The 24622-nt window shown below is 34.7% G+C and overlaps 1 protein-coding gene across 17 annotated transcripts in view; it reads right to left on the reverse strand.

The window, feature by feature from the left end:
- The window catches only part of RALYL (RALY RNA binding protein like), an 836785-nt gene that overhangs the window by 282928 nt on the left and 529235 nt on the right, over nt 1-24622 (reverse strand). Inside the window, exon 1 of one of the 17 annotated variants that reach the window (XM_027089734.1) lies at nt 1060-1185. The exons of the other annotated variants lie outside the window; for them this stretch is intronic. Within the exon in view, the coding sequence (XP_026945535.1) occupies nt 1060-1096 (37 nt within the window). The 5' untranslated portion in view covers nt 1097-1185. Of the gene's footprint in view, nt 1-1059; nt 1186-24622 lie in introns of those variants that run through there. 17 annotated transcript variants of the gene reach the window in all.

Here is a 24622-nt window from a genome sequence, read left to right on the forward strand (position 1 = left end):
AACAAGAGAAATATTAGTGTTCTGGTCTTCAGTGAAAAATTGACCAAAATGAGGTCATTCTCAAAAAAGAAAATCACATGTCTATCATATTTTGGCCTTTTGATGGAGTAATTGTTGCTGATAGTCTTGCTATGTTTTAAAATATTTGATAATATCTAAAGACATCATAGGAATAATGAAAAAGTGCAAACTTTGACTATAGAACAAGTTGTAGTTACCTGTCTAAGATGGCAAATAGAGTCAGTGACAGGACACACCGGGCTAAATATGGTAATAATTACTTTAGGCAATGGAAAAGATAAAGTGATAACGAGTTGGGCTTACTGGAGAGAGATGTGATTGGAAAGCTTTCCATGACAGGCATATTGCTTTACCATAAAACACAGTTTTATTATAAGACTCTGATTTTTAGCTAAATCCTAATGGCTTTCAGTTCCTAATCATCTTTGTTCTGGACTTTAGGCCAGGGTGATTTTGCTGCTCCTTTTCAGTCAGAATCAGTCCCTTTAGGTTAGATTACAGATGATTCCTTTTAACCCTTTAAAATGATGCCTGTAGTGAAGTTTGACAAATATGCTCTGGTCCAAGAAGTTTGGCAATGAATATCTCGTTAAATATTCAGCTTGTCATTCACAATTAACTCTCTCCCCTTCATTCAGAACTGTTTTATTTCCACTGAGAGTTATGATTGAAATTGGATGAATAAATATAAGTTGTTGTTTTTTTTTTTTAAAAAAAAGGAGAGAGAGAGGGAGGTAGAGAGAACTATCCAGTTATCATGCCTGTATGAAGGATGCTGAGCTAGACTGAAATTGCATTTGATCTGTTTCTCTGTTAATTTTGTAAACCTTTCCAAAGGTTTCCATAGTAACAAGTGAATTAGCCCCTTTCCCCCCAACATCTTTCAAGCATGTAACAGGGATAAAGGTTAGGGTGAAAAAAGCTACAATATCTTTTCTACTCCCAGGATATATCTGAAGTCATGATTAGTCTTTTAAGAAATCAAGTATGTTTCTCTCACCACAGTCGTATGAAAAAGTTGGGTCAGAATTTACTTACATCTCTGATGTCTGCGTTTGCTCCTGTACATGGTCATTCTGAAAAAATCCGACTTTCTAAGAAGTAATTGCTTTGACCACGGAGACAAAGAGAGGGTTGTGCTCCTGCTTTGCAGTAAGACTGTTGCTCACTGACAGAAGGTAACCAGCAATCACACAGTGAAAGCCAGGGTAATACCATTCTCATAAAATTACAGGGGAGATGTTACAGCCTGTAACTACTCTATCTAATGCAAATCTTCTAGAGCAAATTGTATTTCCTCCACCTCCCCCCAACTGATATCAGTTAAGTTCTCTAATAAAATCTCCACTATTAAAGTGCTGTGCTCAAAATAATGTTGAATTAAGAATAGATTCATATAATTAGCAAGAATAGTAAAACTGAAAATCTAAATATGAAATATAAGAACCCCAGTTATTTATTTACATAAATTAAAAACTATCCTTTGAATTCTCATGTCTTTTAGCCACTCTGGAATGTTTAGATTTGTATTTTATTTTGAAACTACTAAATTCTTTCCTTCTTTGAGCTCCCGATGCACTTCGTAGTTTCAATTATTAAAGCAATTATCACTTTTAGGTTTGTCTAATTCTCTAAACAGACTGCTTCTCAGGAAAAGTGGGAATTACATGTTTTCACATTATATCCCCAGGCCTAGTACAGAAGAACGCACAACAGGGTCTCAGGTTTAGTGAGTACCTACTCTGTGCTACACATTCTGCCCCCTCCAGAAGGAAGCCTTTCATAAAGCTTTCTCCCGCCTTCACGCCGCCACCTCTCCTCGTTTTAGTCCTCAGACCTCTATTTTCACAGTATTTTGGGCACAGTATTTTGGGTATTTTAAGGACAATGTCCTTACCTGAACATTGTCATCTCAACTGGACACAGAAGAAGCTTTGTCTTTGTATGTCTTGTACTCTCTGCTCTGAAAGCAATGTCTGGCACACAGCAGAAACTCAGGAATACTACCTCTCTCAAACACTCCACAAGAGTACGTGCTTTCAAATCTCCTTTATGTGCTCATTAGGGTGTCTGAAATGCAGTTTTTATTTAAAATACAGAAGGATTTGTACACTAGTGAAGAATTTCTATGTGATATGACTTGATTATGCATAAATCTTCATCTTCCAGCCAAAACCAGAAAATGTCTTCAACTGTCAAAATTCTTTTTTAGTGTTAGCAAACTCAGGCTACTTACTAATAGGAGGAGATATCATTTCCACAGTTCTTCTTAATAGAAGGATTATTTCAGTGTCATGAATACTTTTACACTTAAGTAATTACTACAGTTCATATTCACAGATACCAAGAACAGCATTTTAACAAGTTTTTGGCAGTATTCCTCTCTAGTTTCCTTGACTTTGGACTAAAAAACTGCACTGTTTAATAAGATGCTCCGTCAAAGACCACTATGGGTATTTCTTACTATAAGGCATAGTCAGTATCTGTATATATCTACATACATTCTGAAACACTAGGAGGATTTTCCTTGTGTTTTCAACAATAGTGAGATGAAAATATTTCAAAAAGAAATTAGGCCTTTTCTGAATGACATATAATACACCTTATGTTCCACAACCTTACTTGCTTAATTTTTCTCCATAGCACATTGTGATCACCTAACATAATCTGTATTCACTTGTTTGTTTTCCGCCTGTCTCTGCTTATTAGAACATAAGCCTCCAGAGGACAGGGCTTCCTCTTCCTCAGAGAGTAGATCAGTACCTGGCACAAAATAGGGTCTCAGCAAATATTTGCTGAATAAGTGACTTTTTATGAACAAATTTAAATGATAAAAACAATATGATCACAGATTATTTTTCAATGAATTAGTACAATAACAAAATTCATGCTTATTGACTAAAATTACTTTCTTACTTAATGCAAATACTTGTCATTTCACACCTATCTTTTGGCCCCAAGATGAGTCTGAATGAGTTCACTGATTTAGATGAAATTGCTTATATTCAGAGATGTGAAGATATATTTTTAAATTTACTGGAACAAAGTCACAATGAACAAGCAAGTTCTCTTTCATAAAAATTACTCATTCCGTAAGACCAACAAACATAAAACCTATTACAGTCAAACAAATTAAAACAAAGTTTGTCTGACGTATGTGTTATATATAATTTTGATATGAATAACCATGTCATTAATGATTATTAGGTAGAAATAGCCTAATTACATGACACAAATGCTATTAATTTTAACAATATTACATGGTACAATCAAATTTGTAGTTTTTCTCTTTTACACTGTTAGTTCTTCATTATCTATAATTAACATCAATCTGAACATTCTTCGCAAAGACCATGTGACAATTTAATTTCATTCACATATGCAACAACCTCTCACCCAGCCTCACTCATCATCACACATACACAGATGCATGTTAAAACAAATATCCTGGGGCTTCCCTGGTGGTGCAGTGGTTGAGAGTCCTCTTGCCGATTCAGGGGACACGGGTTCGTGCCCCGGTCTGGGAAGATCCCACATGCAGCGGAGCGTCTAGGCCCATGAGCCATGGTCGCTGAGCCTGCACGTCTGGAGCCTGTGCTCCGCAACGGGAGAGGCCACAGCAGTGAGAGGCCCGTGTACCGGAAAAAAAAAAAAAAAGACACCCCCCAAAAAATAACCCCCCAAAAACCCTAAAAAATATCCTGACTCATAGTCATCAATGTTTGGCACACCTTGTACCAAAGCTGACTTTCTCAGGCTCTATATAGGGATTTTTACTCTCATCAACTCCTTCCTACATTACTTTTCTCACCTCAGGGTATAGAAAGCATCCACTCTTGAATCTTATATCTCGCGTCAGTGGATTAAATCCTGTTTTAAACCATCAAAACTGGGGACCTCAGATATACCTAATGAATTAAGGCCAGATTCATGAGTACCACGTTGCAGTACAGGTAGGAAGACGAGAGAGAGGCAGGGGCAGTGGCTGAGGGAGAGGAGGGGCTTTAGTAAAAGCAGAACCTGGGCAACTTTCAGCCAAAAGAATGAAGAGGAAGAATGTAGACATAATAAGGCACAAAATGTCAGTGAAAAGAAGACAGGTGCCAGCATATCATTCTGTTTTTCCAACCGTCTTAAAAAATACAGACTGAATAGATGTGTTTTGTCTTCAAAATCCGATTTATGCCTGTAATGTCAGAGGTCAAAAGAAGCATTGCTTGCTTTATAAAATATCTCCATATCTACTCCCGCACAATATGATTTCCTTTAATGGAAGGAAGGAAGGAAGGAAGAAAGGAAGGAAGGAAGGAAGGGAGGAAGGAAGGAAGAGGGAAAGAAAGAAAGGAAAAGAGGGGCTTCCCTGGTGGTGCAGTGGTTGAGAGTCCGCCTGCCGATGCAGGGGACACGTATTCGTGCCCCGGTCCGGGAAGATCCCACATGCCGCGGAGCGGCTGGTCCCGTGAGCCATGGCCGCTGAGCCTGCGCGTCCGGAGCCTGTGCTCCGCAACGGGAGAGGCCACAACAGTCAGAGGCCCGTGTACCGCAAAAAAAAAAAAAAGAAAGAAAGGAAAAGAGGAAGAAGCAAGCCTCTGTGTGTGTGTGTGTATGTGTGTGTGCGCGCCCGCGCGTGTGTGTGAACGAGAGAGAGACAGAAAGAGAACTACTCTGTGCTATGTGTCAATCACTGGGCTAGTTATATACTGTATCACTAATCTTCATAATCTTCACAACAATCCTGTTACTTAGTTATCTTTACCTCCAATTTAGAAATGAGTAAACTTTAGCCAAATGAGGACAAGTACAGGTAACATTCAGGGACACTGCATGACTTACATAGCTGGGTTGACAGCATTTAATTGGGGACTAGACCAAAATTATTTTAGGACCAAATTAGGGGGTGATGCATTTGGCAGCTGCTGGAGAAGAGTTAAATAAAAGGGTCACTAGTAATGTACTGAAATCAACAGAATGACATTTGCCCAAACTCATCACAGGAAGTGAACACTGTGTGGTTTAATAAGAGCTAACATTCATTTAGGGAGTTCATATTAGTTGCCAGATTCTCTTCTAAGAGTTTTATATGTATTACTCATTGGATACTGAAAACAGTTCTATGATGGATTTATTATTATTATCATATTATTATTGTTATTATTACTATCATCATCATCCTCATTTTATGTTTCAGTAAAATGAGGCTGAGAGCAAAGTGTTCAGAATAAAGTCTCACAGAGAGCAAGAGGTCGTGCCCTGCTTTGAACTGTCTGGCCTTTCTCCAGAGCCCGTGCACTATAACATGCCATGTAAGGTCAAAGGGATACTTTTGGCAGCTATTTAGGCAGCGGGGGATGAGGACCCACAAGGGACAAGTTTCCATAACAACGAGTGATGTTAAACTAACTTCTAAGCGGGGTGGATGCAATTAACTGCAGAGTTTTGGCTGCTGGCAGGGACAGTCAAGTTCAGAAGCACAGCGGACTGCTTGGGACAAGAGAAGTCTGCTCACCTCGCAGCAGTGGTGACTTCCCTTTCCCAGACATGTCACCTTCCCTGCCTCTCCTCCCCACACCCAGCCCTCATCCTTTCCTCCAAATAAAACACCAAAAGAACATTTAGAGAATGCCAAGAGTATCAAATTTTTAGCCCATCCAGAGTTCTAACATCCTTATCTGGTTTAAAAATTACAATATGTGTTGACTTGGATAAAACTTCTAAGAATTTCATCAAGACATAGTATGTAGACCATATAGAAGTATTTAACTTGATCTGCATGATATCTATATTTCAGAAAATTACTAGAATAATAAAATGTTAAAATTTTTCAGTGTAATAAAATTATTTTTTCAGTGTAACAAAATTATGCTGCCAAAATTCCTCATTTACAGATGTCTACTCCACAACAGACAGCTCTTACAAGTTTGTTGGATGGAAAACTGAAGGGAACTGTGGGGCATGACCTCAAGGGCCTTGACCCCCATACTTCCAGCAGGAACCTGAGTCCAGATTCCCTAGGAGTTAGCCCACAGTTTTTTCCTCTGAACACACTAGGTCTGAAATTATAGCCTTAAGTGATATAAGTGAAATCTCTACACTCCTTCGGTCAATTTTTCTCCAGTTTGGACAGAAATTTAACCTTTCTCTTATGTCATTCTTATCACTCAACAGCACGAGGTACAGATGTGGACCTTCTTTATCCTTCCCTCGCTACCATGTCAGCTGTCCCCGTGGAAACGCTGCCCCTTCTCCTCTCAAATATGAACTCTGCTTTTTTTTTTATTTTTTAATTTACTTTATTGGAGTATAGTTGTTTTACAATGATGGGTTAGTTTCTGGTGCACAGCAAAATGATTCAACTATACATATGAACACATATATATGTATTCTTTTTCATATTCTTTTCTATTATGGTTTATTACAGGATACTGAAGATAGTTCCCAGTGCTATACAGTAGGACCTTGCTGTTTATCCATTTTATACATAATAGTTTGCATCTGCTAATCCCAAACTCCCAATCCATCCCTCCCCCACCACTCCCTTGGCAACCAGAAGTCTGTTCTCTATGTCTGTGAGTGTGTTTCTGTTTCATGGATAAGTTCATTTATGTACTATTTCAGATTCCATGAACTCTGCTCTCTTTATTGAAACATCTCCTTGCTGGTGAAGTCCCTATAAATCCTTGACAGAAGTTCTTTCCTCAGAATCTTTCAGGGATAACATCCAAATAATTTTCAGCCCCAACACAGTCACTGATCCATCTTTTCAACAATTTAAGCCAGTATATCTACATCTTTTGTACATGTCTATATTAAGTGATTTGCTCTCTCGCCTAATGCCTCTGAAACTGGACCCTTGTCTATTTGTCCAAAGTCAAGTGCTCTCCTGTTAGTGGATAATCTAAAAATAGTTATTAATTAAAATATTGAGTGGCTATCATATAAAAATCTTATCATTTTACCTAGTACCTCATATTACTAATATATTCACCATTTGTTCTTTTTAAATCAGAGGAAACAAAACTTCTTAATGTTCGGTTCAAGTTTTCATTAAAAATATTGGTTCAAATGAGGAAAAAAAAATCCTGAATGATGCTTCTTTATACTTGATTGCTGTTGAAAGTGAAGCAATAAACAAACAAGTCAATTCTTTGTTCTTCGGTTTGGTTCATTAAATTTTTTTATGTATCTGGAAAAGACTTTTCTAAGATTTTTTGTAAACTATAATTGGATTTTATTACTGTCTTCATTGATTTCTTTGGACTTTCTCCAATTCCTTATGCTCTAATATCAAAAAAGTCTTTGAAATCATTAAATTTTTGAAATATGTAATACCAAGTATTAAATACAGTTAAAATATTTCTCCTTTATAACTCACTCTAATGGGACTTTATTTTCACCAGATCTCCTTAGTGGTAATTGTTTTTGAGCATTCTCACTTTTGCTTGCTACTCTTTTTTGTATGGTTCCCATTCCATTTTATCTCAGTTTCATCTTTCCTTTAGCCTAAATTTGATTATTCAGACTTAGTTTTATCTTCTTAATCATCTTATTTGCCCATTTATATTTGGATAAATTTGCATTGTCTCAAGTTGAATAGATTGAATACTATCTTTTTAATCATAACCTTTGGATAGGTCCAAATACCTAATGATTACTAAAAAAATTTTTTTAAAGAAGACTAAAACATATACAATTAAATCAACCTTGAATTTCCTAGAGTATGAAATGAGTTATTTATGCCTGTGTAAATAGTTTACCTAACTTCAACATATTTTAATAAATGTTGTTAACAAATTATACATGAAAGATGTAGTAATCCTAGACCTAAAGAAACACAGTCTCTTTGAGATCATAGCCACATAAAAGGTACTAAAACTATAACGAATTACCTTGCAGACATAGGAACACAATAATATAGTTTATTGGATGTGAACATGATGTAGGGGAATTGCTGTACCATGTTCCCTGGAAGTGTTTTATTTATGAAAAACATGTGTTCAGTAGTTCACAACTCTGTTTCAGAAACACCATCTCCACTGCATCCTGAGATGGAGAGACACTTATGAGTTTACAAGGCATAATGATGAGAAAGTAAAACATGCTTAAAGTCATAAGGGTTTCCATAATTATGAAAATTATGTATAGAATTTCACTATAACAAAATTTACAAAATAGGAAATATACTCTTATCTATCTATGTATCTATCATCTATCTACCTATCTATCTATCATCTATCTATCTATCTATCTATCTATCCATCTATCTATTCTTTCTATCTCTCTATCCACATACCCACCTACTTATCTTAAAAACCAGAGAGTTGTGAGTTGTAAAGCTACCTAGCAAAACAGTGTCTGGGGGTGTTTAAAGGATGTCATACTCTAGAGGCCAGAATGTAGCTGAAGAAGATGCTTAAAAAAGCAGAGAAAATGCAGGCAATCATGGTGCCAGCCAACTGACACCTGAAGCAGAGGAAGGCAAAATGTAGCAATGCTCCATGGAGAAATAAAGTGGTCAAAGTCCTGTTGCACCACGTGTGGATTTCTTAGGACACTGCCTTTCTCTTTTTTCTGGCTGATTCTATCTCAGTCAGCTCCTTCCATCAAACTGGTCCAATTCTCTTCTCTTTAGTCTCTGAATTCAAGCATCTGGTCTTGTCTTTCTAGTCTATTGTTTTTCCTTCTTGCTGTCTTTTGCCTATATAAAACTATACTTTATTGTATACATGTATAGTGGAGTATAAGTAGGGGGTTAGTTACCTCAAATTCTTATTGGTATTAAGCAAGGAATAAAAACATGATGCCAAAAAAGGCTGAACCAGGGGATTTATCACTTTACTGTAAGATGTCTTGCATTTTCTGTTTTAATGAGTATACATTATTATGGTTAGGACCAAATATTGCAATTTCAATCACTACCCCTAGAGTCCACCAATAGTAGTTTCATAATGTAAGCAAAGTAAGTACATGAGATACTTCAATTAAAAACTGTTCACTAATTATAAAAATTGAATTGAATCATATAAATGATTATTAAGTGCTTACTTTGTGCCAAAACACTATTTAGGATTTTACTTCAGTTTGAATTGCTGGGCTTATTGTTCTTATTTTTAAAAATATACTTCTGTTACTTTATTTAATCTTAAAACAGCTATGTGAGGAAGGAGGTGTTATCTCATTTTACAGATAAGGGAACTGAAGTTCTGGTGTCAAGTTCATAAAGCTGGCAAGAAGTAGAGCTGGAATTTGAATCCAAGTTTGAACTGTAAAAAGCCATGTCCAATCCATGACACCACTATCTTATATATTGAACAAATAAATGTCAGACAATAAAAACAAATTCAGAAAACAGTAGAGAACAGGGAACACTATCTAGGATTTTACTTCAGTTTGAATTGCTGGGGTTACTGCCATTATTTTGGAAAATATACCTGATTTTAATGTGTAAGACAATGGGAGAATAAGGTTGATATACAGAATTTCAATATAGAATGCATGCTGATAGTCACCCATCTTAGTACTCCAAATAAAGGATTCTAGAGATGCATATACAAGGATTCTAAAGATATTTATGTAATGGTAGAATAGGAGCCTAATCAATGCATATGATATATTTGTATTAACCTAAGGTCTAATGTGCACTTGGAGTATGTTCTTCATGGAAATGAATCAGGTAATTTAGAATGGCCCAGGGAAAGTTTTCAATTAAAAATAGATAAAAATAGGTCAAAAAGTTAACTACACATACACACACACAAAAAAAATATTAAAAATATTTGGCTAGATGTTACAATGTTTTCTTTATTGTTTAAACTATAATATTTTAAATGGGCAAAGACCAATGCTAGATGTGTGAATATTTACAGACTTTTAAAACATACTAGCTAAAAATAAATTTATATTTATGGATCATATTCAGCATATTTTGGTTTCTAATGATACTATCAAAATTGTTACTCTAAAATGTCTAATCATTTCCAATATAAAATATGCATAAAGTATCTTAAGTATATTTTAATAGAATTCATTTCAGCCTGTCTACAAAGTAGTATACACAGCAGTCCCGTTCTCTTAATTCCTTTCCTGTTCATATTTAGTTACAAGTACCACATTGATGAGCGACTTCAGCCTGCTGAGTTGAATAGATTGAATTTTCAGGTATAATTTAGTGTTACATAGAAGAACGGTATTTTAGGAATCCAGCTCCAATCCTCATTTTGTGTGTATTTGTGTCTGCTAAGGGGCTCAGAACCACCTGGATAGTCTTTGACCTCACATATGTATTCAATGACAACTATTTGAATAAAGTCTGCATCTGCCATTACCAGCACAGCAGTATGTGAACAGTAAATATGTAAATGAAATTCACAATTTTCTTACTGTCATAAAAACTATTTTTAGATGTTTTCTTAAATGGCTTTAGATATAGAAACAGGAGCTATAGGTGGGGAAAAAAAGAGTATCAAATTTTATTTTCCAAACTGTCTCCTTCAGTTCGATGAACACTAAATCTCATGTTATCTTTAAATTATGCCTTGGAAAGCTTTAGAAATCCTGCCAGGATTGTGCAATACTTAAATAAGTCATTAAGGGGTGGGTCACAAAACATGAACACAAATACAGCATATGAAAAGGTGATTATTCGATTTAAAAAACCTTTGGTTCCTAACTTCTAAGACTGCCTAGAGAAATGATTGTAAGAAAATAGTATAACAGAGAAAGAAAGGGGATTTCAGCTTGTAACTATCTGATCTTGATTCAATGAGAAAATAATCTGTGTTTTGCTTTTGCTATTTTCTGGGGGAGTTGGTGGTACAAGTTTCCAATAGCATAACTACCCATGTTCCCACCCTGATCAGATTAACCTGATTCTTTATTATTATAAAATTTAGGACTCCAGCTATTATCCTTCATTGAAATTAATTTAACCTTTTTTCTTTCATATACCTAATACATATACTTTGTGCACTCAAACTGTGCACTTCAGAGCTCTGAGCAAAAACAGTTGTGATTGTTCATGCAGCTTTTATTTTAGTGGGGAAATACAGACATTAATTGAGTGATAATATGAAAAATATATTCTATAGGTTCAAAAATAGTTGCTCTGAAAGTAGATGTGTGGTCTGTCCTATGAGAATGTATAAAAAACCAGTCCTTGACAGTAATTAGGTCCACTCTTCTCTGAGGCTATATGGATGAGTGCCATGGTAGGAGTGAAAGAACAGTCACAGGTGATCATAAAGTATTAGTGAGAAAATTACTGAGATGAGTAGAAAGCTTATAAGAAATACATATGCTGATATATGAAGTGAATGATAGTATACAATTATTATTCAACAAATAATGTTGATAAAAGTTATTATGTTAAGTTTGTTTCCAATTTGCAATCATATTTCAAACAATTGTTCATTACTCAAATTAGGACAATAGTAGTTAATAGAATTCTATGCCTCATCACTCCAACCTACAAAAACTGGTTAAGTGTATACTTGATATAGAGGGTAGAGGAAGATAAATAGCCATGATCTTAATCTTGAAATTTTATTTACTAATAGATATTATGTGAATCTAAAGGTTTTTAAAATGAATGTTTTAATGAAAATACCAGTGAAAGTGACTATATCAAAGAGGATAAATGTATCCAGAACCCTCACACTCTAAATGCTGCTTTTAGTTTTGCAAAATTGGCAGTGAGTGGTGATAGAAAGTTGTGTAATAAGTCGATAAGTATCTGACAAGAGCTCATTCAATACAGATCATTGGACGAGATATCTTGAGAAATTTCAGTGGAAGCAGAAGAAATAGTATCTGTCCTAGAGGACATCATAGAAACGTAAACCAAGATATATGTATGTGAGTTGGTGACCATGACATGAATGGTTTAGTGACAGCCACCCAAATACGCTAAAACAGATGAAACAAATAAACTGCTGAAAATTATGTGCAAAGACCTGACACATTACTGAGAAACAGTGATGAATAAACATGACTTCAGAAAATGGTAATAAGAAAATATTTATAAAACGAATACCAAATCAAGGCATTTCTGGTTAATCCTCATTCTACTTGATATTAATCAATATCTGACCATGTTAATTATTAACTTTTTTCTTGAAAACTCCATTTCTTGGCTTATATGCCATTGTTGTTTCTTGTTTTCCTTACCAGTACGAAATTTATGTTTATTAATCCAACTATGCAAAACTAGAGATTCAAATTCTATATCTGCTAAACATGTTTTAAAACTTAAGATTCTGAGCCAGACTGGCTTGGTTTATTTGAATGCCAGTACTGTCACTCACCAGCTTTGCGATCCTGGGCAAGTTGCTTTGCATATACATACCACAGTTTCCTCATCTGTAAAAGTTTCCTCATCTATAGCATCCTCACATTATTATTTATAATTAATATAATTATTATAAGAATTAAATGAGTTGATATATAAGAAAATATTTAGAAGTGACCAGAATAATAGGTATTATTACTAAACATATTCATGTAGATTTTCAAAAGTCATATCAAATTCAACATGGTGCAGAAAAACATGCTTCTCTTCCGTTGTTTTTGGCCAGATTACAACATACCATAAAACCACAAAACTGTAATCTACTATGCCTGCTCATTTGCTACTATGTCCCTAGCAGCCCACCCAGTGTCTGAGATATACTACTTGCTCTACTAATATTTATTTATAAAATAAATTAATATATTGATTTTCTATTTTTTCTGTAAAAATTACCACAAATTTAGTGGCTTGAAAATAGCACAATATTTTTTCTCATAATTTGGGAAGTCAGAAGTTGAAAATAACGTGTTAGCTGGGTTACGTTCTTTCTGAAGAATTCAGAGGAGAATCTGTTTGTTTTTTCCAACTTCTAAAGGTTGATTGTCTTCCTTGGCTCATGGCCCCTTCTTCCACCTTAAAAGTGCACCATTCCAACCACTGGTTCCATCACCGTATCTCCTTCTTCTTACTTTGACCCTCCTGATTTTCTCCTATAAGGATTCTTGTGTTTACATTGGCCCACTCAGATAAGCCCAATCAATATTTTAAGATCCTTAATTTAATCATATCTGCCAAATCCCTTTTATCATATAAGGTAACATAAATACAAGTTCTGGGGATTGGGATGTGGACATATTAGAAAAGTTGTTATTCTTTCCACTACAGTCTCCCTCTAGCTCCCAAAGGGTTATGTCTATCCCACTCCATTATGTTTCAATGCCTGGGAATAATCCTATGTGGTTCTTGGTTCCTACCTCAAGGGCCATAGCTTTGCCCTCTGGGCCCTTGGTTCTATCCTCTGGGCCTGAAGCTCCACCCTCAGAGACATCCTTATTTTTTCTTGAGGGTAGTACATGTTTGCAGTAGTGAAGTTTTATCACACTGTTTTCTTTCTGTAGAATTTTGGGAGTCAAGTAGGTTTTGTTTATTTTGTCCTTTCTTTGTCCCTTCAGTTCAAGCATTTATGCTTGTATAACTTCCTCAAGAACCTTGTGGATCTCCCATGAATGGCATGGGGCATGACTCCATTGGACAAGAAGATCATCCACAATTCTCTTGTGGATAATCTCATTTCTATTTCTAGATTCTGCTGAGATAACTGAGAGGATCCATGAGACACATGCTTATTATCTCTTCAAAGAGCTCTCTGTGTGACTGAACACACAGTCTATGCTTATACTTTCAAAGCATTAGCAAAAGGTTGTCCAGCCACACACTTTGCAATATCTCCAGAGCATGATTTCCTGACTGTGAATTTTATTATTATTTATTTTAGCATCTTTTGCAGTCTGGATAGTCTGGGCTTTTCCCTTTTGGCTTAACAGCTCTTTCCTGAACTTACTTCTTTCTTCTTGCATTTTACTATAAACAGCAAGAAGAAATCAGGTCATACCTTCAACTTATTGCTTGGAAATTTCCTCAGCTAAATATCTAAGTTCATCACTTAACCATATGATTATATTATATGTACACATAACTGTTCATCTGCTTTCCACAAAACTGTAGAACATAACTCAGCTAAGCTTTATACCATTATATAACAAGGATGCACTTTCCTCTAGTTTTCAATAACATATTCCTCATTTCATTTTGAATCCTCACCAGCATTCCTCAACTCAGATTTAATTCTCAACTCAGATTTAATTCTACTTATTTCTACTAACATTCTACTAACATTCTACTTATTATGAGTTAAGTGTTTTCTAAGACAATATAGATTTTCTCTATCATGCTACTCAGTTCCTTTTGAGTTCTGCCTAGCAGCAACTTTAACATCCATGTCTCTACCAACAATTTGTTAAAAGCAATCTAGGATTTTTATCATACTCAAAATTCCTCTAGCCTGTAGCTATTACATTACCTAATTTTAAAGCCACTTCCATGATTTTAGATATTTGTTACAGCTACACCCCACTTCTAGGTACCAAAATCTTTATTAGTTTCACTTTGCTGCTGTAGCATATTATCATAATAATAGTGGCTTAAAACAACAAAAATTTGTTTTCTTAAGTCTGGAGGTCAAAAAACTAAAATTAAATTGTAGGCAGTGTTGCATTCCATCTAGATGTTTCAGAGTAGAATCTGGAGGATCCATTTCCTTGCCATTTCCAGTTTCTAGAGGCTGCTGATATTTCTTGATGTATGGCCTCTTTCTCTATCTTCAAAGTGAATTACTTCAATAGCTCGTCCACTGTCATATCTCATTTTACTCACTTTGATCCTGCTGTGGGTCTTATAAGGGCCCTTATAATTACATGGCCAATTGAGATAATCCAGGATAATCTCTTCCTATCTCAAGATCTTTAATTTAACAGCATCTGCCAAGACTTATTTGCCATGTAAGTTAACAGATTCACAGGTTCTGGGGATTAGGACATGGACATCTTAAGAAGAATATTATTCTGTCTACCACATTGAGTCAGTGATACATCATACTCAAGCTTTTTTTGACTAGTCATATTCTATGGCTCCTTCTCTCATAACTAGTTCTGTTATTACTAATTTACCAACATATCCCTCTTATGTAGGTTTCTTTTCTCCATTCCTACTATCACCACCTTTTTCTGCTCAAATCTCTCCACTAGTAATGTAGAGGTCTCTTAGCTCCAATCTTTCGACTGGCCAATCCAGTTTTCATATTGCTATCAGAATGTTCTTTCTAATCCCCTCAGATTTTGATAACTCGTTTAAGTAGCTTTCAAATAACTAGAGAAAAACATCTAAAATTCTTGGCATGACATTTTTGATCTTCCATAATCAGGCCTTAACTTTTCCTCTTACATATATTCTTAGCATCACCCACCTTTCATAATACGGGAAAAGCACCTAGATTTAGGTTGTTCCATAAACCTAACTGTCCGTTGATAATATTTTCACTATGCTTATTTTTTGAAAAGCCTTCCCTTCTACCTTAGTTAATTCAAAGAAAACATCTGTTTTGAAACTTTCTCCAAATACCATCATTTGGGTTTTTGCTTTTCCTTCTTTTATGCCAACATAATTATTTACTGACAATATTGACCACTATAACAGACTATAGTGGGATTTTTTTTTATAATTAAGTGTAAATATTTCTGTCTGCTTCTCCCAAATGCCCAGACTAATACTTCTGTATGTAATATTCATGTGAGTAAAATTTATATTGAAAAATAACCCACACACAGAGAATGCATGTGGAGTTTAGTACATTTTACAAAGGGAACACACTGTGTAATCAGCATCCAGATCAAGAAATTGTCCCTGTTCTGTCTCTTCCCAGTGACTTCTTCCCAAAGTTAACCACCATACCAACTAATAACACCATAGTTATTTGTATGTGTTTTTAAGCTTTATATAAATAAAATCATGCCCTGTAGATACTTGTATTTGGCTTCTTGTGCACAAAATTATGTTTGGAATATTTAAACATGTTGGTGGATGCCACATAATCTGTTCATTTTCATCTCTATTGTAGTATTTGGTTGTATCAATATGCTACAATTTTTTTTGTCTATTCTACTGTTGATGAACTTTTGGGTGGTTTCAGTTTGGGGCTTTTAGAATTAACACTATTATGAATATATTTGAACAAGTCTTTTGGTAAACATATATATTTGATTTTAGGGGGTATATATTTATATTTCGGAGTGGAATTACTAGTTCACAAGGTAATTTATGATCAGATATAATAGATATGCCCAAGACCTTGCTTTAATTGTTGTAGATTTATAATGTTTTCCAAAGTGCTTATATCAATTTACATTCCCATCAGCAATGCATGGCAGTTCTAGATGTTCCACATCCTTGGCAACATTTGTCAGTATATCTATTTAAATTAGTTTGGTAGCTGTGTACTGGGAGATCACAGTTTTAATTTGTGTTTTTCTGGCGATTAATGAGTTGAAAACCATTGTGTTGTGTTCATTTGTATATCCTCTTTTCTAAAGTGTAATTTCAACTTTATCTCCATTTCTCTGTTGAGTTTTCAGTGTTTTTTTCCCTTTAATTTGATTTGTAGGAATTCTTTACAAATTCTGGATAGGAGTCCTTTGTCATATATATATATATATATGTAGAGGGAGAGAGAACATGCAAAAGAAGCAATGCTCAAATCAATGGAGTGAGAAAATATAGTCTAAGTTTTCTCATGTGCATGGATGCAAAAATCTAAACCAGAGCAAAATATTAACAAATTATATGTGGTGATCCACAGAAAGGATAACATATCATGATCATATTGGGTTTATTCTAGAAATGAAGGTCGGATATAATAGTTAATAAATGAGAAAAAATCATATGCATCAGTAGTAAAAAATATATATCTCTCAAATACCTTCTTCCACACTGTGGCTTTCTTTTCACTCTCTAAATGATGCAGTTAATAAACATGAGTTCTTACTTTTAATAAAATCCAAATTTTCCTGCTGTAGTTATTATTTTCTGTTACCTTTAAGAAAGCTTTGTGCTCCCCAAGATAATGAAAATATGCTCTTATGATTACTTCTAGAAGTTTTATTAATTTCACCTTTTGATCTCCAATATAATTGAAATTTATTTCTTGTATGGTGTGAGGTAAGGGGTCAAGATTAGAGCTCTTTTTTTTTTAAATGGAGATACAATTTATCACACATAATTTAAACAGACTATTTTCCTACTGAACTGTAATGTAACTTTTATTATGAACCAATTGACCACACATATATATATATATATAAATCAATTTCTGAATTCCATATTCAGTTTCTTCAGTCTGTTGATTTATCCTTGCACCACACACATTGTCTTAATTATTGTAACTTTATAATAAGCCTTGATATCTAGTGGTGTACATCTACCAATTTTTTATTTGTTTCAAGAGTGTTTGTATATTCTTAGTCCTTCTTATTTCCATATTGAATTTTAAAATAAGATTGTCAGTTTTTATTTTAAAAAATTAATGGGGTTTTGATTAGGATTGCATTTAATCTATAGATTAATTTGGGCAGCAATTGTATCTTAATAGTAGGTATTCAAATTCATGAACAGATTTTGCGGGTTTTAGTGTAGAGATTTTCCACATCTTCAATTAGATTTATTCTGAAATATTGGAAGTTTTAAAAACAATTTTAAATAATGTGCCTTTAAAATTTCACTTTCTATATGTTTGTTGCCCCTGATGGTATAGAGAAAAAAAAATTGACTTTGTATACTTGACTTTCTGGAATTGCTAAACTAATTCTAATTGATTAAAACAGTCTACAGTTATATTGTTTTATATTTTCTATAGCTCAATCAAGTTATCTGTAAATAAGGACAGTTTTTATTCCTTCCTGTAATGGCTATGATGTCCAGTGTAATGCTAAATATGAGTGGTTAGAGTGGGCATTCTTTTGTCACTCTTTATTGCACGGCAAAGAGTTTCAATAATTTACCACCAAGTACGATTTTGCTTTTTTGCATATATTTTTATTTTCAGAAACTCCTTATCCCATTAAAGACATTCCCTTTTATTTCCAAGAGTTTTTAAAAATCACTATTAGATGTTGAATTTGGTCAAATCTTTTTCTGCATCTATTAATGCATATGATTTTTCTCATTTATTTTGAAATATTTTGATTGATTTGAAAATGTTACACCAGACTTGCATTTCTAGAATAAATCCAAAATGATCATAATATGTTATCTTTTCTATGGATTACTGCATTCAATTCACTAATATTTTGCTCTTGTTTAGATTTTTGCATCTATGCATATGAAAAAATTCAGACTATATCTTCCCACTATACTGAGTCTAGCATCACTTCTTTTGCATGTGCTTTGTTTCTGTGAGGATATCCCATCTCTGCCATTCTCCCAGGAGAGATAGAGCCACTGTCTTGTGTGATTCACATAGCACCTGGAGCATCCTCCTGTTATAGGCCTTACCATTGCCACCCTAGACTATGCAGGGGAAATAGAATGCCAGTACTTGTAACTTAGGAGGTGTACCATTAATCTTTCTTAAATGCAATGATGATTAATTCCTTAGGGATGCAATTGGATAATAACTTGGAGGTTTTACTATTCATTTTTGTATCTTATTGTACCTCTTCTCAACTTGTACCACTTCAACAACTTAGTGATGAAAATAAACTGTTCTTATAAAAATGCACAATTTAATTTGTCTCCAGCAAAGAGATTCAGAAAGCTAAAACATAATCTATACTTTCAACTAGCCACAGATGGCTAGAATGTCCCAGATTCTATCTCAAGAGAGATGTGTAGAGAAAGATAACCCTCCTTGTAATCCAGAATGCCATAATTTATATATGACAGAAACCAAAGTCCCTTTGACTTTCCTTCAGTAGCAGTTCATCACAAACACATTTATCATTTCTAGATATTTTATAAAATTATACTGACAAACAGACAAACAATACAAAATGTTTGTACTGCAATAAAACTGAAGAATTAATTTTAACTTTTAGGTTTAATAAATACCAGTCACGTGGAAATTCTTCAAACAGTGCTTTAACTTGCCTGTAAAAATGTTATAACTGTAAAATGCTTACAGATGCTAGATTTCTTTTCCTTTTAACCTCAGAAATCACTTTTACAAGGAAAAAAAATTGGCAATCACACTATTCTAAAGTGGTTATGTCATTTTTTCCCTGTAGATTCACATTTGTCTGAGTTTATTTCACAAATAAATTTATAGAAATATATGAAATAACAGATGCTATGTTCAAAAACTGGGTGATTGGGCTTCCCTGGTGGCGCAGTGGTTGAGAGTCCGCCTGCCAATGCAGGGGACACGGGTTCGTGCCCCGGTCCTGGAAGATTCCACATGCCGCGGAGTGGCTGGGCCCGTGAGCCGTGGCCGCTGAGCTTGCGTGTCCGGAGCCTGTGCTCCGCAATGCGAGAGGCCACAACAGTGAGAGGCCTGCGTACCGCAAAAAAAAAAAAAAAAAAAACTGGGTGATCACAATTCAGCTCTTTAGACTTCATCATCCACTTCTCTTCACTTTCCTGTTTTAATTATTTAATATTTGACTGTAGAAGTGAAAGACTGATTCTCTCTTTTATATTATTTGGATATGATAATGACAGATAACTTTTTAAGCTGTAAGTGTTCCTTAACCTTTTACATTAGTAAAATTTTTAATTTGAATTTTATTTTATTTTTTTATGCAGCAGGTTCTTATTAGTAATCTATTTTATACATATTTAGTGTATATATGTCAATCCCAACCTCCCAGTTCATCCCACCACCATCTCCCCCCCGCTTTCCCCCCACCTGGCTGTCCATATATTTTTTGTCTACATCTGTGCCTCTAATTCCGCTTTGCAAACTGGTTCATCTGTACCATTTTCTAGATTGCACATATATGTGCTAATATACGATACTTGTTTTGCTCTTTCTGACTTAATTCACTCTGTAAGACAGATTCTAGGCCCATCCATGTCTTCACAAATGACCAAATTTTGTTCCCTTTTAATGGCTGAGTAATATTCCATTGTATGTATGTGCCACATCTTCTTTATCCATTCATCTGTCAGTGGGCATGTAGGTTGCTTCCATGTCCTTGTTACTGTAAATAGTGTTGCTATGAACATTGGGGTACATGTGTCTTTTTGAATTATGGTTTTCTCTGGGTATATGCCCAGTAGTGGGATTACTGGGTCATATGACAGTTATACTTTTAGTATTTTTAGGAACCTCCATACTATTCTCCAGAGTGGCTGCATCAATTTACATTTGCACCAACAGTGCAAGAGGGTTCCCTTTTCTCCACACCCTCTCCAGCATTTGTTGTTTGTAGATTTTCTGATGATGCCCATTCTAACTGGTGTGAGGTGATACCTCATTGTAGTTTTGATTTGCATTTCTCTAATAATTAGTGATGTTGAACATCTTTTCATGTGCCTCTTGGCCATCTGTATGTCTTCTTTGGAGAAATGTCTATTTAGATGTTCTGCCCATTTATTGATTGGGTTGTTTGTATTTTTTAATATTGAGCTACATGAGTTGTTTACATATTTTAGAGTTTAATCCTTTGTCCATTGATTTGTTTGCAAATATTTTCTCTCATTCTGAGAGTTGTCTTTTTGTCTTGTTTATAGTTTCCTTTGCTTTACAAAAGGTTTTAAGTTTCATTAGTTCCCATTTGTTTATTTTTTTAATTTCCATTACTCTAGGAGGTGGGTTAAAAAAGATCTTGCTGTGATTTATGTAAAAGAGTGTTCTTCCTATGTTTTCCTCTAAGAGTTTTATACTGTCCAGTCTTGCATTTAGATCTTTAATCCATTTTGAGTTTATTTTTGTGTATGGTGTTAGGGAGTGTTCTAATTTCATTCTTTACATGTAGCTGACCAGCTTTCCTAGCACCACTTATTGAAGGGACTGTCTTCTTTCCATTGTATATCCTTGCTTCCTTTGTCATAGATTAGTTGGCCATAGGTGTGTGGCTTTATCTCTGGGCTTTCTGTCCTGTTCCAATGACTTATATTTCTGTTTTTGTCCAGTACGATATTGTCTTGATTACTGTAGCTTTGTAGTATAATCTGAAGTCAGGGAGTCTGATTCCTCCAGCTCCACTTTTTTTCCCTCAAGATTGCTTTGGCTATTCAGGATCTTTTGTGTCTCCATAGAAATTTTAAGATTTTTTGGTCTAGTTCTGTAAAAAATGCCATTGGTAATTTGATAGGGATTGCATTGAATCTGTAGATTGCTTTGGGTAGTATAGTCTTTTTCACATATTGATTCTTCCAATCCGAGAACATGGTATATTTTTCCACCTGTTTGTGTCGTCTTTGATTTCTTTCATTAGTCTCTTATAGTTTTCTGAATACAGGTGTTTTACCTCCTTAGGTTCGTTTATTCATAGGTAGTTTATTCTTTTTGTTGCAATGGTGAATGGGATCATATCCTTAATTTCACTTTCTGATGTTTCATTGTTAGTGTACAGGAATGCAAGAGATTTCTGTGCATTAACTTTGTATCCTGCAACTTTACCAAATTATTGATTACCTCTAGTAGTTTTCTGGTGGCATCTGTAGGATTCTCTATGTATAGTATCATGTCATCTGCAAACAGTGACAGTTTTACTTCTTCTCTTCCAATTTGTATTCCATTTATTTCTTTTTCTTCTCTGATTGCCATGGCTAGGACTTCCAAAACTATGTTGAATAATAGTGGCAAGAGTGGACATCCTTGTCTTGTTCTTGATCTTAGAGGAAATTCTTTCAGTTTTACACCATTGAGAATCATGTGTGCTGAGGGTTTGTCATATATTACCTTTATTATGTTGAGGTAGGTTGCTTCTGTGCCAACTTTCCTGAGAATATTTATCATAAATCGGTGTTGAATTTTGTCCAAAATTTTTTCTGCATCTATTGAGATGATCATATGGTTTTTATTCTTCAATTTGTTAATATGGTGTATCACATTGATTCATTTGCATATATTGAAGAATCTTTGCATCCCTGGGATAAATCCCACTTGACCATGGTCTATTGTCTTTTTACTGTGTTGTTGGATTCTGTTTCCTAGTATTTTGTTGAGGATTTTTGCATCTATATTCATCAGTGATATTGCTCTGTAATTTTCTTTTTTTGTAGTATCTTTGTCTGGCTTTGGTATCAGGGTGATTTTGGCCTCATAGAAAAATTTTGGGAGTATTCCTTCCTCTTCAATTTTTTGGAAGTGTTTGAGAAGGATGGTTGTTAGCTCTTCTCTAAATATTTGATAGAATTCATCTGTGAAGCCATCTGGTCCTGGACTTTCATTTGTTGGAAGATTTTTAATCACAGTTTCAATTTCATTACTTGTGATTGCTGTGTTCATATTTTCTATTTCTTCTTGGTTCAATCTTGGATGGTTATACCTTCTGAGAATTTATCTATTTCTTCCAGGTGATCCATTTTATTGGCATACAGTTGCTTGTAGTAGTCCCTTACAATGCTTTGTATTTCTGTGGTGTCTGTTGTAACTTCTCCTTTTTCATTTCTAATTTTATTGATTTGAGTCCTCTCCCTATTTTTCTTGATGAGTCTGGCTAAAGGTTTATCAACCTTGTTTATCTTCTCAAAGAACCAGCTTTTAGTTTTATTGATCTTTGCTATTGTTTTCTTTGTTTCTTTTTCATTTATGTCAGCTCTGATCTTTATGATTTATTTCCTTCTATTTCTTTGGGTTTTGTTTGTACTTCTTTTCCTAGTTGGTTTATGTAAGGTTAGATTGTTTATTTGAGATTTTTCTTGTTTCTTGAGGTAGGGTTTTATTGCTATAAACTTCCCTCTTAGAACTGCTTTTGCTGCATCCCATTGGTTTTGGATCATCGTGTTTTCATTGTCATTTGTCTCTAGGAATTTTTTTATAACCTCTTTGAGTTCTTCATTGATCTCTTGGCTATTTAGTAATGTATTGTTTAGTCTCCATGTTTTTCATTTTTTTTTACGTTTTTTTTCCTTGTAATTTATTTCTAATCTCCTAGATTTGTGGTCAGAAAAGATGCTTGATATGATTTCAATTTTCTTAAATTTACTGAGGCTTGATTTGTGACCAAGATGTGATCTATCCTGGAGAATGTTTTGTGTGTACTTGAGAAGAAAGTGTAATCTGCTGTTTTCAGTTGGAATGTCCTTTAAATATCAATTAAATCTATTTGGTCTATCATGTCATTTAAAGCTTGTTTTTACTTATTAATTTTCTCTCTGGATGATCTGTCCATTGGTATAAGTGGGGTGTTAAAGTCTCCCTCTAATATTGTGCTACTGTTGATTTCCTCTTTTATAGCTGTTAGTATTTGACTTATATATTGAGGTTCTCCTATGTTGGGTGCATATAGATTTATAATTGTTATATCTTCTTCTTGGTTTGATCCCTTGATCATTATGTAGTGTCCTTCCTTGTCTCTTGTAGCACTCTTTATTTTAAAAGCTGTTTTATCTGATATGAGTATTGCTACTCCAGCTTTCTTTTTATTTCCATTTGCATGGCATATCTTTTTCCTTCCCCCCACTTTCAGTCTGTATGTGTCCCTAGGTCTGAAGTGAGTCTCTGTAGACAGCATATAGATGGGCCTTGTTTTCGTATCCATTCAGCAAGCCTGTGTCTTTTGGTTGGAGTAGTTAATCCATTCACATTTAAGGTAATTATTGATATGTATGTTCCTATTATCATTTGCTTAATTTTTTGGGTTTGTTTTTGTAGGTCCTTTTCTTCTCTTGTGTTTCCCACTTAGAGAAGTTCCTTTTGCATTTGTTGTAGGTCTGTTTTGTGGTGCTGAATTCTCTTAGGTTTTGCTTGTCTGTAAAGCTTTTGAGTTCTCTGTCAAATCTGAATGAGATACTTGCCAGGTCAACTAAACTTGGTTGTAGATTCTTTCCTTTCATCACAGTAATATATCATGCCACTCTCTTCTGGCTTGTAGTGTTTCTGCTGAGAAATCATCTGTTGACCTTAAGGGAGATCCCTTGTATGTTATTGTTGTTTTTCCCTTTTTGCTTTTAATAATTTTTCTTTGTCTTTAATTTTTGTCCATTTGATTACTATGTGTGTTGGCATATTTCTCCTTGATTTATCCTGCCTGGGACTCTCTGCACTTCCTGGACTTGAGTGACTATTTCCTCTCCCATGTTAGGGAAGTTTTCGAGTATAATCTCTTCAAATATTTTCTTGGGTCCTTTCTCTCTCTCTCCTCCTTCTGGGACCTGATAAGGCAAATGTTGGTGTGTTTAATGTTGTCCCAGAGGTCTCTTAGGCTGTTTTCATTTCTTTTCATTCTTTTTCTTTATTCTGTTCCACAGCAGTGATTTCCACCATTCTGTCTTCCAGGTCACTTATCGATTTTCTGTCTCAGTTATTCTGCTATTGATTCCTTCTAGTGTATGTTTCATTTGTTATTTTATTGTTAATATTTGTTTGCTTGTTCTTTAAATCTTATAGGTGTTTGTTCTTTCATTCTCCTAGCTGTTTGTTAAACATTTCTGCATCTTCTCAATCTCTGCCTCCATTGTTCTTCTGAGGTCCTGGATCACTATCATTATTTTGAATTCTTTTTCTGGAAGGTTGCCTTTCTCCACTTCATTTAGTTGTTTTTCTGGCATTTTATCTTGTTCCTTCATCTGGTACATAGTCTTCTACCTTTTCATTTTTTC

The sequence above is a fragment of the Aethalodelphis obliquidens genome, unplaced genomic scaffold (assembly GCF_003676395.1).
Source record: "Aethalodelphis obliquidens isolate GAN/ISIS:26980383/991018 unplaced genomic scaffold, ASM367639v1 scaffold68, whole genome shotgun sequence".
NCBI classification, from domain to species: Eukaryota; Metazoa; Chordata; class Mammalia; order Artiodactyla; family Delphinidae; genus Aethalodelphis; species Aethalodelphis obliquidens.